The sequence below is a fragment of the Lathyrus oleraceus genome, chromosome 7 (assembly GCF_024323335.1).
Source record: "Lathyrus oleraceus cultivar Zhongwan6 chromosome 7, CAAS_Psat_ZW6_1.0, whole genome shotgun sequence".
Classification (NCBI taxonomy): domain Eukaryota; kingdom Viridiplantae; phylum Streptophyta; class Magnoliopsida; order Fabales; family Fabaceae; genus Lathyrus; species Lathyrus oleraceus.
In genome coordinates, this window is record NC_066585.1 from 24,721,349 (window position 1) to 24,738,545 (window position 17,197).

General features: G+C 33.2%; 2 protein-coding genes across 2 annotated transcripts; one reads left to right on the plus strand and one right to left on the minus strand.

Annotated features, from left to right (window-relative positions):
- The first annotated feature begins 5,539 nt into the window (after positions 1-5,539).
- LOC127100493 (uncharacterized) lies at positions 5,540-8,340 on the plus strand. Its single transcript, XM_051037704.1, has 6 exons — positions 5,540-5,838; positions 5,974-6,021; positions 7,172-7,232; positions 7,338-7,472; positions 7,604-7,771; positions 7,998-8,340. The coding sequence occupies exons 1-6, from the start codon at positions 5,765-5,767 to the stop codon at positions 8,145-8,147; spliced, it is 636 nt and encodes a 211-aa protein (XP_050893661.1). The 5' UTR covers positions 5,540-5,764; the 3' UTR covers positions 8,148-8,340.
- Positions 8,341-8,966: 626 nt separating this feature from the next.
- LOC127100492 (protein tesmin/TSO1-like CXC 5) lies at positions 8,967-15,436 on the minus strand. The gene is made up of 8 exons (XM_051037703.1): positions 14,876-15,436; positions 14,216-14,323; positions 13,924-14,101; positions 12,565-12,912; positions 11,569-11,672; positions 11,395-11,489; positions 10,032-10,451; positions 8,967-9,482 (listed from the first exon to the last, which is right to left on the minus strand). The coding sequence occupies exons 1-8, from the start codon at positions 15,064-15,066 to the stop codon at positions 9,268-9,270; spliced, it is 1,659 nt and encodes a 552-aa protein (XP_050893660.1). The 5' UTR covers positions 15,067-15,436; the 3' UTR covers positions 8,967-9,267.
- Positions 15,437-17,197: the final 1,761 nt, after the last annotated feature.

Consider the following 17,197-nt stretch of genomic DNA (forward strand, 5'->3'; position numbering starts at 1 on the left):
GTAGATTCTCGACCACAATCAACATTAACAACACAACACACCACCCACATATAATACTGGAATACATCCATTCATATTATATGCCATACATTCATTATGCAATGAGACTCTACACGTGCGGTACCGACTATTCTTGAACATATAGTTCAAGCTCACCGATCCCTCCGGATACGGCTACTAAGCTCATTAGTTCCACTCATTGAGATCTAATGACTCACTCACTAATTCCTCACCATGGGAATTAGCTACAGCCCCGAAGGCTAGACTATGCACACTAATCATCTAGTATGCAAACATCAACAACAACTCCACAATGATTCACTCACTAATTCCTCACCATGGGAATTAGCTACAGCCCCGAAGGCTATGCTATGCACGCTAATCATCTAGCAATGCAGCATCAACAACAATTCACAACGGACATAAGCTCACACATATAAGCCATACAGCAGTCCATTCACAACACAGGCATAATATATACATTCACCTCACTATGCATGCCATCATACATCATCAACACATCATTATTATGCAAATCAATTAAACACAGTATTAGCACTCTCTACTAATACTTATACTGCTCACAACAGAGGGGTATAATTCCCTATCACATCATGTACCAACATAGTTCAGCTCTCAATTATGTACACCACATTAAATATCTGATTTTTCCACTCTGCCCAACTGGAGGGAGTCAGCGCGAAACTCCTTTGCGTCGACGCATGCAGTCGGCGCATGCCTCACGGGTCAGCGCAAAATCCCTTGCGTCGACGCATGCAGTCGGCGCATGCCTCACGGGTCAGCGCACGCCGACCCTATGGTCGACCGCTCGCGCGCAGACTCAGATTTTCTGCATTATTCCAGGGTTCTGTCAGCTTACGCAGATCCGGTTTTCCGGCCGTTTCCTCATCTGAAACCATCTCTAAACATAACAATTTGTTTTGGTAAATTGGTAGTACCGATTCAAGTTTTTGGTTGGGGTTCTTGCCCTAGTCTAACATTCAAGACTCACACAACTACCGATTCAATTTACAGATTTTACACAGTTTAACCAACATCAATTTCAGCATATACAGTTCCAATTAGGGCTAACTTAACGGCTTATCACTACCCACTACATATTATCCCATAATACCCATTAATCGACGATAAACCCCCCTTACCTGAGTTAATCCGGCGATTCTAAGCTTTAGCTTTTCCGTTCTTCAACCGTGCTCTTCAGTTTTTCTCTTGCCCTTTTTCCTCTTCTCTGCAGCTTCTCAACTTTTCACGTGAAAACCCTTCTGTTCCAAATGAGGCTCTTTTCTCTTATTTCCAACTTATATATTTTCCAAATAATAATAATAATAATAATAATAATCCAACAAATAATAATAATAATAAAATTCCCAATTATTTAATTAAATTAATAAATAAATTATTAACTCAATTTTAAATCATTGTTTTATTATTATCGGGGTGTTACAGGGTGTACATGTTATATCTCGTAGGATGTACTATCTTAGCAGATAAGTCTCATGTATATATTTATGTGAAGTATATATGGTTGTTTATTAGCCTTCCCGTGCCAGTTGTGCATGAGGGTGTGTTTCACTGACTATTTTATATGTTGCACTTTGAGAGGCGATTATCTTTGAGACTAGGAAGCTTTCCAGGTGTACGAGTCTATTTCAGGTATAAAATTTTTTTGTTACTTATTGATTTGGTTCTTATTTATGACATTTCTTGATTTTCCTATGTTCTTGTGCAATGTTGGATATACGAGCATTTCTCCTCAATTTGTAAGATGTTGGTTATTCCTACCACTATTGGCTCCACATGAGCCAAGAGATGGAAGTTCAGACATGCACGCCCAAAAGGTGTTGTGGAGTAGAGAAAAATGATTGATGCTCTAATTACAGACGGTGTCATCTAGACACACTAAGCAAACCATATAATGCAGAAGTAGTTCGATGAGACTTCACTTTTTTTAGGATATATGTGATGGGAGACCTTATGGGCTAGACACTTACCTGAGAGGTGTTTGTGCCAGTTTGGATATGTCCAGGACATCCCACGACCAATCTTTATTATTCTATTTTAGAGCATTGATAGATGGTTTGTTGGTAACATTATCGGTTCTGCCTGTGCCATTAGAGACCGTGCAATGGAGGTTCAATTCCCTGTGTAGTATGTGGATGGGTACTTAGAATGGTACCTTACTATATCACACTCTTGCATCTTCCCACCTGGGAAGCATGAAAATGATGTTGGACATTCTCATGTTGGGGACCATCAGATGAAGTGTTGTCGCCTCCACACGGTGCGGATGAAGCTTATCGTCTGTAGGTGATATCAATCATTATGGATAATCTCACGGGTTTCGTAAACCCAGATGATGAGGTTTATACTTTGGCATCGCAGGTGGCACACTTAACCTGTGGGGGGACCTATTTAGACATTTATTATTATTTTTGTATTATTTGTATACTATGTGTATTATTACTTAGACTTTTGCACTGCATAGTTTATTAGATAATAGTCTTAAATGCACTTTTGGTCCCTCTATAGTGAGCATTTTAAACTATTGATCTACATATTATAAAACCAGTCATTCTAGTCCCTTAATTTTGAAGGTCTTTGGATTTTTATAGCCCCCCTCCAATTTTGCATACGTGACAGTGTCGATTAAGATACAAATTTTACTTTTAATGACATGACATTAATTACTAGATTATGTATTTATTAATATTTTTTAATTAAATTAATCATGTCTTTTAATTAATGATAATTTATTTATTAATATTTCTTTTAATTAATATATTTTTTAAGAATTTATTTATTAATACTTCTTTTAATTAATGTGTTTTTTAAGAAACTTATTAAAACAAATTTTAAAAGATAATTATATGGGTTTAAGGCCCAATTATTTCTAACTTCTCTTCAATCCATAAGTAGTCAATATAAATGGTTTGGATAAGCTATATAAACAATAAATGAAAGTGTAGCAAAAACAATGTAGGACTATATCATATCCCATTTCTAATACATATACTGAGTTGAAAAGTTTAAAACCAATAATTTTAATGCAACACATGTTTACCATCCTCATCACAACATGTAAATCATCTTCATTACCGTTTTCCAACTAGTATACACATGTAAAATATAGCAAACCATCATGTTTTTTGCCATCAATAAAAACACTAAAAGGTTGAACCTATGCATTAATATTCATAAAGAAATATTTTTAATTAATTATGAATTGGAAATGAGAAATAAGTCAAACAGACAATCCAACACCAATAAGCTATAATGGATTGTGACTGAACACACGTTTACCATCCAATATAAACAAAGTAGATGCATGGAGTAACTTGCTTGGTGCCTGCAAGATCCATCAGAATTTAGAACTTGATGAAATAAGTTTTACTACACCATTCATAGATGATAATACTCATGGTGCATAGAATAAATTCAAGTAGACAGTTCTGCAATACCGTTATCCAATACCTTCGAAAAGGCTTCACCTAATGAGAAAAAAGTCTTTTGTTATTTTTTTTACACGTTTAGCCAATACCTTCAAAAATAGCACTTTCATTTCATTACTAATTAAGATGAGTGAGGTATGTTGATCTACCTCATGTTTGAAGTATTCATTTTGATGCATGGACATTTATAATTGGGGACACATATCATCATTTTAAAAACAAGTGCAAGAACTATTAAATATCACAATTAGGTATAGTGTAAACACAAGTGTATCACGGGATGCATATGCTAATGATGGATGATTTATTATGAAAAATGTGTTGAATTTTAGTTTAGATTCAAAGATTATGAAATATGTAATCTAATGTCATGTTTTTCCATATACATCAGTGTCATTATGAGATGAATGATTACTTACATTCATGGACATATACTTGTCATGATTTCATGCACAAACTGCAAGTTCGACGCATGACCAAGACCTCATAATGATATAGTCCATCATTGTTTTTGTTAAATTTTCATTTAGTGTTTATATAATTTATTCAAACCATTTCTATTGACTACTTGTTGATTGAAGAAAAATTAGAAACAGTTGGGCCTTAAGCAACTTGTAAACATCTTGTATTAATAAATTTCTTAAAAAACATATTAATTAAAATAAATATTAATAAATAAATTATCATTAATTTAAAATATATAATTAATAAAAAATATTAATAAATAAATAATCTAGTCATCAATGCTATGTCATTAAAAGTAAATTTTTTATCCTAATCATCACTATTACATATGCAAAATTGAAGGGGATTACAAAAATCCAAAGTTCATCAAATTAAGCCTAGATAAACTTGTACTAATAAATTTCTTAAAAAACATATTAATTAAAATAAATATTAATAAATAAATAAATTATCATTAATTTAAAATATATAATTAATTTAATTAAAAAATATTAATAAATAAATAATCTAGTGATCAATGTCATGTCATTAAAAGTAAAATTTAAATAATCTAGTCATCAATGTCATGTCATTAAAAGTAAACTTTTTATCATAATCATCATTGCTATATATGCAAAATTGAAGGGGATTACAAAATCCAAAGATCAAAATAGAAGGAGCAATAGTTTAAAACTTCCAATATAAGGGAATCAAAAGTGTATTTAAGCCTAGATAATATTTTGTCACTTCCATTATTGCAAAATAACTTAACATTTGACAAATAGCATAACACATGACTATTAATATAACTTTAGACAGACGATTACATAACTTAACAAAACTATAATAAATAACAAAATCTAAACACTACGAGATGATTCTGGACGTTTCAACATCTTAATTATGATTCTCGATCTCACTCACCTTTTTGTTCTTGGTGTCGGACAACATATTATTTAATTTGGATATGAGAATAACGAGATTGATGGCGTCCTCCGGGAGCCCAAACTCAACAGGGGATTTCACCCCGTTAAAACACACTTCTGTCATCAACAAATAGTGAGACATTGTAAGATATTTTTCTTGACAACAAATAATTCCTATTTATACAAGTTTAAATTTATTATAGACAACACAAAACGGTCGGTGCAATCACAGGCGTAGAAATTTATCGACAAAATCTCAACCATTGAAAACACATAACAAAATCTTTTGCAGATCCTCTAAAAATCCGATAACTGTAGGTGGATTTAGGAAAACAGTGCTTTTTATCTATCAGATTTTTTAACACTTTGCAAAAAAAAATCAATAATTTTTTTCAAACATTAATTTTTTTCATCATATTTTTTAAATACACTACCAATTTTTCTTATTATTATAAAAAATTTCATTTGTTTCATCAAATATTTCGATTGAACTTTTTGACAAAATTTTGATAATGTTAATATGAATATTATGAAAAACCGAAAAGTGTCGGGTTAGATTTTAGAGGGGGCAAGATAAAATATCCGCTTTAGTATTAGTATATTTGGATAAAAAAATTTAAATTTAAATTTAGTATTTTAAATTGAAAAAAAGAAATATGTATTTTATTAAATCATCAACATTAATCGAACGGTCATTAGTGACCCGATGCAGTAAATGTGTGATTTTAGTGAGTGCAGAATTTAATTTCATCTGAAACGCAGCAAAAGGGGAGAACGAAGTTTGAATCACAAGTGTAAACTTCAAACTACTCGCTCATTCTCGCTTTTTCTATGTTCAATTTTTCTCTCTCGATTCCAATAATCTTTGTTGTTTGAAGAGTTATAATCGAAGCTATTTTGTTATTGGAAATTTAAGAGTAGAGGATGAGTAGTACTAGCAATACCAAAACTCCAAAGAAGCACGCAAACAATTCAAACTCAACAACCCTAGAAATTAAGTATGAATTTTCCCTTCTTATATTGTTCAATTTCCATGCTTTATCTGTGATTTTTTGCTCTTGTTCATTGTTATTATGTTATCAGCATTGTCTTTAAGTAAGGTTCATTATTTTAATCTTTGTTACTTTCTGCAGTTGCTATGAAGGAGAAACTCTAACCAATTTGCTTCAATCAATCCTTGGGTAAAATACTTGTCACGTGTTTGGTTATGTAGGGACTAAATTGATTTTGAATAAATTGATTCTGGTTGAAACTGAGTTGGACTGAAAATTATTTATGTTTGGATATTGTTAGATTATCATATTCTATTAGGCTTTTATATGTATGTATGTATGTATCCAAGCACCTAATTAGTTTACATTAAAATCAATTATATGTTATAGAAGAAGCTAAAAATATTAGCTTTTGGGTAGAATTGATTTTGAGTCGGTGTCTATCTCTTTGTCACTTGTTACTTAGTTTTGTCTTTGTGGTATAAGATTTTTTAGTGGTTCCGTTGGCAGGTGGTTTTTCCTAGTGACCATAGGCTCCTTTTTGGGTCTTTCCTTCCTTTAGGTGGTAGCGGCAAGACTAGGGGTGGTTTTGTTATGATCTGACATGTTGTAGTCTGGATCATTTGGAGAGCCCGTAATAATGTCATCTTTAGTGTTGTTACAAAAACTAGGATAGTGGTGGAGGAGAAGACTAATTTTTCCTCCTGGAAATGGAACCTTGTGCTCTACCTTAACCAATAGCGGTCGAGTGTTTGCTTTGGTTCTGAAGTAGGTGCTGGTATGTGGTTTTGTTTTTCTCTTGGTGGAATCTGATTTGTCGATTGTGGTTCTGGTGGTATGAGCTCTAACCTAAATTTTAAGGGTTGATCTCTAGCTGCTTGGGTCTTCTTCCTTGCCTTTTCTGTTTGATTTTGGTTTGTTGTTCTCATTGGTTGTGGTGTTTATTTATTGTTGGATTTTTATTTGTATCTTTGATAGTCATCTATCTAGGCACTTTTTATGCTTAGGGATTTTTGTATTTTGGTGATTTTCACCTTTTTTATTAAGATATTATTTTGCCATTAAAAAAAATTGATTAATACAAACATGATTCTGGGATGTACCATTGTGGAACCAAACATAGGCTTAGTTTTCCATGTGTTGTTTTGTGTTTTAATCAAAATCTTCTAACATGATTTGCTCTATGGTGATGTTTACTGAAGCTGATGGGAAGGTCTGAATGAAGATTTAACAGTTTTTAGAGTGAACATTTTAACTAAGTTGCGTTTAGTTTTTGTGAGTAATCAATAATTTGTGCAATTTCTCTCCTGATCTTGCAAGTGGTTATTCTGATGAGCAGGGGAATTGAATCCGCAAGACATTTAGATGGAAGTTCCTTGCCAGAAAAGATATGGATCAAGGTTAACGACAACTTAATTTTCCGAAGTAAAATCATATTAACGAACTTAGTTAATCTGTATGAATCTTGCATTGCCATATATAACATTTATATGGCTCATTTGCAGCAACAATTTGCTATAGGGGTCAATGACGTAACTCGCGTCCTTGAGCGTATGAAACCGAGTGCCGAGTTTGAAAAGTCAGCTCAACTCCTCCCTTCAGTCACAAGCAATTATAAAACATCCTCAGTTAAACTTCAGGTTGATTTCCTCTATTCTGCCATGTAGAAAATGTAAATCTTCGGTTAAAGTATATATTGCTCCTTCTGGTGTGGCTTTATTTTATAGTAACTCTTGAAGAGAAAATATTCGCATTTCATTTTATGACGCAGGCTGTGCTTGTAGCTTCTGACTGTAACCCGCGTTGGCTAACAAAGCATCTGCAAAGTTTGGCTGCATCAAGGAGTGTGCCCGTGATCTTTGTTAAGGATAATAAAGAAGGTTCTTTAAGATTAGGTGAACTTGTTAAATTGAAAACTGCCATTGCTATTGGAATTAAGGTTAGGTTCAAGCCTCACACAAGATTTGTATTTTGTTTGGTTTTTAACCGTTTGTTGATTAAAGTGCTCTTATGAAATTACAAAAAGAAGTGATTATTTTATCAAGCAACGAGCTTATGTTATTTGACCATGGCTCAAGAAATCTCTAATCCTTGAAGATATTTTGGTTTCATCTTTTTTTTTTAATTTTAATTCTTAGTTATTTGTTATCTTTCAATGAATGCAGGTTAAAGAAAATGTTATTAATAAAATTCTTGAGGATATCATTCAAGCCGATCAATATAGGCTCCGACCTGATAGACCAACTTCAGCTGGAATATTTGACGATTTTCAAGACCCTAACAAAAAGGGAAATGCTGTCACAAATATAATCTAATCACTAAGTTTAGGATTAAGTGATTAACCCCTATTTTTGACCCTGTATTCTAAAGATGTAGTTTTTTTCTCTTTTTGGGGGGGTAAGAATGGTGTAGTTCTTTGCAGCTTGCCCTTCTGTTACATTTCTAAAATTTTAAAGTTTGAGCAACATAATCATTTCTAATATTAATGTATTATGAGGATCAAGCAAAGCCTTCCAGAGTTTTTTTTCTTCTTGTTCAATGAATTGAATCCAGCACAGGATCTAGCACTTGCTGAAGGGAGTTTATCTGGAATAGAGCTGGATGAACTAGTGCTAGTTTCTGGGACAACATTTCACGATATCGTGATAGCTTGCTGGCTGTAACAAACCAAGCAAGAGGAACTATTATTGATGATAGTTCATTAAGTAGAGACAAAGAGGTGAAGAAATATACTAAAACCATTATGAAGTTGTTTTTATTTTAAAATGCTTGTCATTAGAGATGATTGGCAATGACTTCGTTAAACCCTAGTAAGTTTTCAACCAATTCCATCTAGTGAAAAGAAAAAGAATATTTCTTTTCTCACCAAATATGTTAAGGGGGTGTTATGCAAATTCAGATTCTAGAATCTGAAAAAATTTCAACCTAAAGAAAAAAAAGTGACGTTGAAGAGATGTTTAGTGAGTTATAGGTTTTCGGATTCTACAATCCAAGTACTTAAATGGCAGAAGAATCATAGGCAATGCAAATATAGAACAATTTATATTCTGGTTTTCCAATCTTATTATGATATTATTTGAAAAATTAATCTCATCGGACATAAGTCGGCTATTAAAATGGAACAGTGTATAATGTTCTCGGGGTCAAACTGCAAAATTCTTTCTTTATGAATACAATGACTAATTAACTCTGTAATTTACATGCTATTTGGAAGCTGAATAGTTAATTCAGATACATATATGAATTAGAACAACAAAATTGATAAAAGAAAATGAATCTCAGTCGGACTAATGGTTCTGTAGAGTTGAATTGTTGGAAAGCCAGAAAATGAAGAATGGCATTGTTTTTCCATTACAAAGAACACACCTTCACAACATTCTTCTCATTTTCTTCCAAATGGTATCTCTGCTCATCTAAGTTAGACTTCTTTTATATCTATTTTTCAACCTTCGGCTTAATTTCCCCAACAAGACTACAAGGGACCAAAGATGTTGAAGTGGCGGGGTTGCTGACAACTTTGGCAACACCATTGCTGGTAGCTTCCAGTCCCTGCTGCTGTGCTGCCTCAGTACTGGCATTTTGAGTGCTCTTGATGATTGGCTCCTTTTGAACCTCTAACTCACTTCTGGCTAATGAAGAACACTTTGTTTCTGAAATTAGGAATATAAATTAGGCACTTTAAAGTGTAAAGAATAAGGTAAGTACTGCAAAAATATGCAAAATATAAATGTAGTATGTTAGTTTGAGCAAGTATTCAATGCATTTTCTACCTGACAACAAATGAATCCAGCACATAAAAGTCAATACACTACGGAAAATGGATTTACAGTCATTTTAGTTATGACAGCCATAGAAAGAAGGTCTAAATATGCATTCACAAGTTTGTAACAGCTGGCTATTTGACTATCAGATTGGTATAGACTTTCCTACCGAGGCAGCTGTATGAGTTCTTCTCTAATTTACGCTCCTTACAACTCACTCATCCTTTATCAAAGTTTTACTTGTAACTAGCAAAAATAAGAATCACCCCTATATTTGATGTAAAATTAATATTTTTCAAAAGTTGTTCAATATCACAGTTCACTAAATTGAAAGTTGAAGGCAGCTTTTTGCAAAAGTTCAAATGCTATTAATGGGTTTTTTTATGAAATTTTTGTAGAGAAAAACTATAACTATAGAAGAGGAAATTATTCACTTGCCATTTATTTCTCCCATAGTTATAACCCTATTAAGAAAATCTCTGAATTTCGTCAATACAATTCTTTCTTGCTCTGCATAGACTTCTGTTGCTCCTTGTCCACGAGGCAATTGTGAAGATGTGTTGCAAGCATGGGCCATTGACCCAATAGAGGGGGCCGCAGTCATGAACATTGTATCTTGCTCATCACACATCAATGCTAGAGTTCCAGGAGACATTGGCCTCCCTTTTGAAACATCAACACCTTCTGAACTGGAATTTTCCGGACTGGTTTTATCAGTTTGGTTTGCACTAGAACAATCATCAGCCATAGCTTTCTCAACATCAGCTTCCTTTTGATTTGGCATTTGCTCTTGATATGAAGAAGCAAGAGAAGTTTCTGTCCGATCTTCTGTGTGCTTATCAATTAAATTTTTCTGGTCTGCACATATTAATAACAATAATTGGTGAGAGAAAAGACAAAGATTGTACATCAATAAAGTTGATATTGGTTGGTAACAATTGGAATCGTCAATTTAATTGAAAAATAACTCAAACTTCAAAAGAATACACATCAATTAAAGATAGAGGTATCTTAGTTACTCTCCTTAACCTCAAATTCACTAGACAGCTATCTAATGGAAAACAACACTACCAACTGGGCAAGGTTACCAAACATTTTGAGCACCATAGAATTGATCACACTTCCTTTTCTGCTTTTCCCATAGAGGAAACTGTTGTTTACCGCTCAATCAACAAATGACATCTGAAAAAGGTTGTCTTTACTATTCAACAATTTATTATTTAGCAAATCAAATTCTCAAACTAGTTTGACCACAATGTCAGCAAGGCCAGTAAAAGTGAGATGAGTTTTCTTTGATAATTATCTTTTGTTTTGAAACAGTCAATGTTAATATTGTACTGGAAGTGGATAACAAACCCCCGACTTCTTTATCACCCCAATCCTTAACTCCCCCACCCCAGCCTATTCTATTTGTCAATCCATTGAGATTAGTGAATAAACATTCTTAACCTTACCGTGGTTGAAAATTTTGTTTGGTTTCTTATATTCTGATATGATGTAATTCAGTCTAGAGCTTTAATTTATAAAGTTGTCAGATGTGATTAAACAAAATTCATTTTACAAGACACGGAATCGACCATAATATACAGTGTCCACTCATTAAATTGAGTTACTCAAATTTCTTGGGATTTGTTTGGAAAGGGAAAAAGGCAAGGAACATATGCGGAGCTGACAAAAATCCTTTCCAAATTAATACCAGTACATTCACATAAGGAAGATTGAAAGAAAACACGCAACTGTATTTGTATTTCTAAAACAAATAAAACAATTGATGATTGAAAATTTTAAAATGTCTATATACCTGTAAGTGTTTTAGTGGCTTGTCCAGCTACTAGCACTAGAACAGAGCACAGCTCTTTCAGGTGCTGTGGTTGTATGATGTCTGCTAAAAGAGACCTTCAACAGCAATCAAGCTAATCACTAAATGTCTAAATCAAGTATATAAGTAAAATTTCATGAATTTAACCGGTCCTACCTGTACATAAATTTTGAAGGGCCTAATGATGAAGTTCCAACACGAGGAACTGGGACAGGAGACAAGGATGAGGAGGGTGCTCCAGGACCTCTGACAGGATTTGCCTGATAAGCATGACAAAAATAAAAACACAACGTTAGTGAGTATAAATTGAGTAATATAAAAGCCTTTAATAACTTCCGCTCTCAACTGCAGGAAGCTTATGTGAACTAGCAATTTAGCTTCGGGATGAACTATTTTAGACCAGAGGTAAAGTTATCATGGTATTGAAGCAGGCTTTTCAGCCTCATACTCATAGACTTGATTTTTCTCTATTCATTCAATTATAAGATTAGAAGCTGACAATGATCCACATTAAGAAAATATAGAAACTCAAAGTGGTAATTAAGCCATGAGAAAACGTCGAACTTTTGGAATGCACTCTCATTGTGAGCTTGAGTCATCATGACAAATGGTGTTTTCATGGAAAACCAGTAAAGGTGGACCTAGGCTTGGGAAAGAGAAATCAAAGATTGAGAAGCCAAAGGAAATGCTATTCAATGTGAAAATTAAACCCTTAATCTGCATCAAAGAGGTTAGAGTGAATTCCACTATGAGTGGGCAACCAGATTGGGTCATCGCAAACTCAAGCATCTGAAGGTGTGTACAACATTCTATCCCACATTGAGCAAAGATGGAAGCTTGATATTGTACTTATCAAAGCAATGAGGTCTTCCTCTCTAATATATGATAGCTTTTTGTGACAGCCTGGCTCTCCTCATGGGCTTGAGTTGAAATGGACACGTTGGACCAAATCAAAAGAACCACACCATATATCAATTTGAATAAAGACACAAAATCAAGTTTAAATGCATCTTTTAATTTAACTGAGAGAAATTGTCAACTCCTAATGAATCCAGTTCCCCACTCCTAATGTCTCAATTCCATTTCTCCGGTTTAGCCAATTTCCAAGTTAAAATAAAACCCTAAACTACGTGTAGTACTGTCTAGTTTTACCTGTTGTCCCAGCTTGCTAACAGATGGATCCTTGACGGACGGCCAGAGTTCTGAACCTTTTCTTTTTCTCGATACTGGTGGTGATGAATAACCAGAGGAACCAATAGCTCCAGTTATGGCAGCATTGGCTGCTTGCTGAATAAACACCATATTATTGTTTTGATCTCCATGGAACAAAGCTTGCCGCTCTTCACTTCCTTCAAAATTTTTGCAGTCCATGCATTTACAATTTTCAGAACAAAGAATGTTGGCTTGGAAACATTCACAGTACTTCTTGAGGCACCCAGATTTTTTACAATGGCACCCCTTGTTGTGCTTTCCCAATATTAAAACTTCCCCAGCCTCCTCCTACATCCATTTTGAAGTTCATAGAAGCATAAGAATGAAAACTGTTTTGAGCAAGCAAAAAAGGAAAAGACAACACATTTTTCAATACAAGACCAATGACTGGCTTCAGAAAATAATGTCATGTATTTTGATTTTAAAGGTATTTTAATAACATGCTCCTGTCATGTCATAATTTCATACCATCAGAAGCCCAATTTCTGGTGCATAGCCACTCTTATAGGAGTGCAGTTGAAAATATCAATAGCCTGAATAACTTCATTTAAATTGTGGGTATTTATATAGACTTTATTCTCTTGTTGCTAATAAAAGGAAAACAATGTAAATAAGAAAACAAAAACTGAAAAGCCCTGGTTTCATTGACAGAGAGAACATTTAAGAAGATCCACAAAAGGAATTTATCTAAATTATACTCCCTCCATTCCAAATTATAAGTCGTTTTAGGTATTTCACACAAATTAAGTAACATAATTAATCTTGTATGTGAAAGAGAAATAATGTGTGACTTTACAGTACTGTCCTTTATTACTTAAAATAGAAAAGAGAAATTAAAAGAATTGGATGAAAGAAGAAGAATAAATAGTAGAGGGTATACTCGGGAAAAAATCATTGATGTTGCATTGGAGTTATAGTGACTTATAATTTGAGATATTTTTTTTGCAATGTGACTTATAATTTGAGAAGGTAGTAACTGGTTGAAAACATCAACATAGTGATATATAAAAGACAAATACAACCGTTGCACTAGGTAATAATGTTTAACAGAAAAAAAGGTTCTCAAAGTCATACAGAAAAGGTCACTGTGGAATGATGCATCTAATAGAACAGAAATTTCTACAAAAATCCTCATTGAACTAAAACAATACTAGTAACCAAAGATGATAGACAATGCTGTCCAACAGCAGATCTAGTTAAGAAATGCAATATCTCAAACTGACATCAATGCAAAAACAAAACAAAAAATCAAAACATCACATACAGCATCAGCTGTTTCAAAAAGTTAAGCCTGCATACCCTGTTATCGCGTGTTCCATGAGGGCTGCTTGCAATTTTCGGCCTAAAAGCATTTGGATTGCGTTCTAAAGTTGCTTCAACAGCTTCTCGTCTAGCAGCTTCATTGTCAACGTTGTTAAAACAATTTACACAGTTGCAACCATCACAATATATTCCCGACGCAAAACATTCACAATATCTGCAGAAGTTACTTGAATGTTAGCTTCACATAGCTTCTTATTGCAGCCAATAAGTTGCAGCAAAATTGCAACAACAAGTGCAGAGAGAAAGTAAGAGAGAGAATTTTGCTCACAGCTTTAAGCATTTTGAATGTTTACAATTGCACTGTTTTTGCTTCTTTGGAGTAGCATCTTTTGCCTCAGAGTTGGGTCTTGATTTTGACTTCGGAGATTCTGGTTTCCTGAATCAGATAAACATTAATTGAGAACTTCAAAAAGGAATACTACTGTTGGCATTTTATGAAGAAGAAAAACGTCCAAAAAAAGCTCATTATTGAATTTCAACCAATAACTTACACTTCAATGGAAAAAAAACAAAATATACTAAATCGACCAGAACATAAGATTAATTACTGATCACATGCATCTAATTTCTTAACAGCTGAAAGCTGAAATCAGAACAAAAAAATGACAATGATAAAATCTACAATCCATATTGGAAAGTCAATTTCGTAACCAATTTAAGCTTCTGAAACCTAATTAAACACTAAACCATCTCCTCAATAAGAAGGGGATATCACATGACATCACATAACTAAAAAGTCATGTTATCCAACAGAGCTTATTATACAAAGAGAATGAATGACAACAAATACACAAATTAAGCTAATTACAAACTAAAAACATTGCTAACAATTTTAAATTCAAAATAATAAACAAAACACAAAATTTAAAATTCCACAATTTCAAACTATAACATGAAAAAAAAACGATAACTGTATCCTAATACTCACCCCAATTTGGCTGAAGGAAGAGGAGGCAGTGTCGCCGGAGGCTGCGATTGTTCCGGCAAAGACACAGTCACCTGAGTCCCACCAAAATTGTTGAAATCGAGCTGCCTAGCAAGCTTCTTCGAATTCGAAGCCGAAACGGAATCAAACAGTAGGTTTTTAGGAGGGATATCACTTCCCTCACCTTCCCCCATTGAATCACCCCAAAAATTACACACAAAAAACAAAATCAAAATTTTCAGTTCACTCACCGATTATTCCCCCAATCAATAACAACGATTAACGAACAATTAACTCCAATTAACGAAAGAAGCTGAAATTAAACGAGGTTTAGATCCAAAATCAAAAATACATAAAGCAGAAAACGGCGCGCGGGACTGTGAAGCCGAAGATTCTCCGAAATCAAAAGCTAACTGATTCAACAATTCGATCTGAATAACAACACAGTAACACAGAAAACAGAACAGAAAAGAAGAATCTCTCTGCCAAAAATTTCAGAAGAGAAGAAAAGACGCTTCGTCTTCTTCTTCTTCTTCTCTTCTTCTACTCCCTCTTTTTCACAAGCTTTTGAATTTCAATTTTTTCGTAAATAATCAACGGTTAGATCTTGTTATCATATTCATCGTGCGGTTCTTGATCAAGGTTCTCATCGTGCGGTCTAAATTCATAGAACTATCAATTTCTTTTGTTTTCAGCCGTTGGATTTAAAGGCGTTTTTCGATGAGATAACAGAGGTTTTATTACAATCTCCTGCGCGCGGCACTCGTGGATGAGGTATACGTGTCATTCTGTGATTGGTTGATTTGTATGAGGTGTATGGGGTTTAAAACAGGAGATTCTGTTTTGAGTTAGATAAAGGGTTTATTAAATTTTTAAAGTGAAAGTAATAAGTGTGATAAATATGGAGAATTTTGGCGCTAAAATAAAGGGTTGAAGTTGTTGACTTTGGTGTGTAAGAAAACTTATATTTAGAATTATGACCGCAATTTCCAACAAATCGCAAATTAATGTAAGATCTTTTCATTAAAGTCATTTTTTAATTACTCTCTCCGTTCCTTTTTAAGTGTTATATTTTGACTTTTTATACATACGAAGAAAGTTAATTATTATTGTTACTTTTCAAATAATAATTTTTCTTTTACCTATAATACCCTTAATTATTTATTACATTCACTTTACTTTTTCTCTCTCTGCAATCATTATCTAGGGGTAATTTTGACAAAATTGCAATTAATACTACCTTAAACTTTGCAAGTGACAATTAAAAAGAAACAAATTTTTTATAAGAAAGTGACACTTATAAAGGAACAGAGGGAGTATATTTTAAAAAAATAGAATATACATTAAATAACTTTACATTACCAACCAATCATACATATTAAACTCTTATATTTTAATTTCTTTTAATTGTGTTGATTTATATTTTATAAAAAAATAGTTTATATGTTTTTAATATAAAATAATAAATAATAAATAATAGAAAAACAAAGAGTAGTAAACAAAAAGATAAAAGTGAGGTGTATTTAATTTATTTTTGTTTTCCATTAAAGAGATATAAATATAGGTTCATTTGGTCAATACTATAAAGTGACGTTTTTTTATTTTCATGTTGGTTTTTGATGACACGTTGTCATCACATAATATTGACGAATATTTTTAACGGAATTGATAGACTTATGAGTAAAAGTCAAGTAAATGTGATGAAGAAATGAGCAAAACTGCAAAAGTTGCAAAAGGTTGAGACTTAGAGAAAATAAGAGAAAAAAAATGGGAGAAAGCAACACTTGCTAATGGATTTTTTGCGACCGCGATGCTCTCATCATGGACGCGATGATACAATATCACGATCGTGATGATGCAAAATTTGGACATGTTTTTGCAGCTTCAAATAGAAAAAGATAGAGACTTTTTTAGGATTCCAGATTCTATAGAGAAAGTAACGGCAAATGAGCTTTTGTGGGCAATTTTGAAGAACATTTGAGTCATTGAAGAGTACATTTTCTATTGATTTTGTTGAATTCTACTTATCAACTCAGGATAATTATTAATTACATTATAAGTAACTAAGTTATTTTAGATTAAGTCTTTTTGAGATGGAAAAATAATTTATATATAACTATACATTTCAATATCGATAAAGTAACAAAATAATATGTAATAAAAAAACAAAGAGTGAGCAAAAGGATAAAAAGTAAAGTGTATTTAGCATCCGTTTGTTTTGATGTCAAATATATGTGTGTTTGGTTGATGCTTCAAAGTGACGCTTCTTTGTTTTCACGTATGTTTTGCCTAGAGACGTGAGAAAGACTTCTCAAATGAATTATT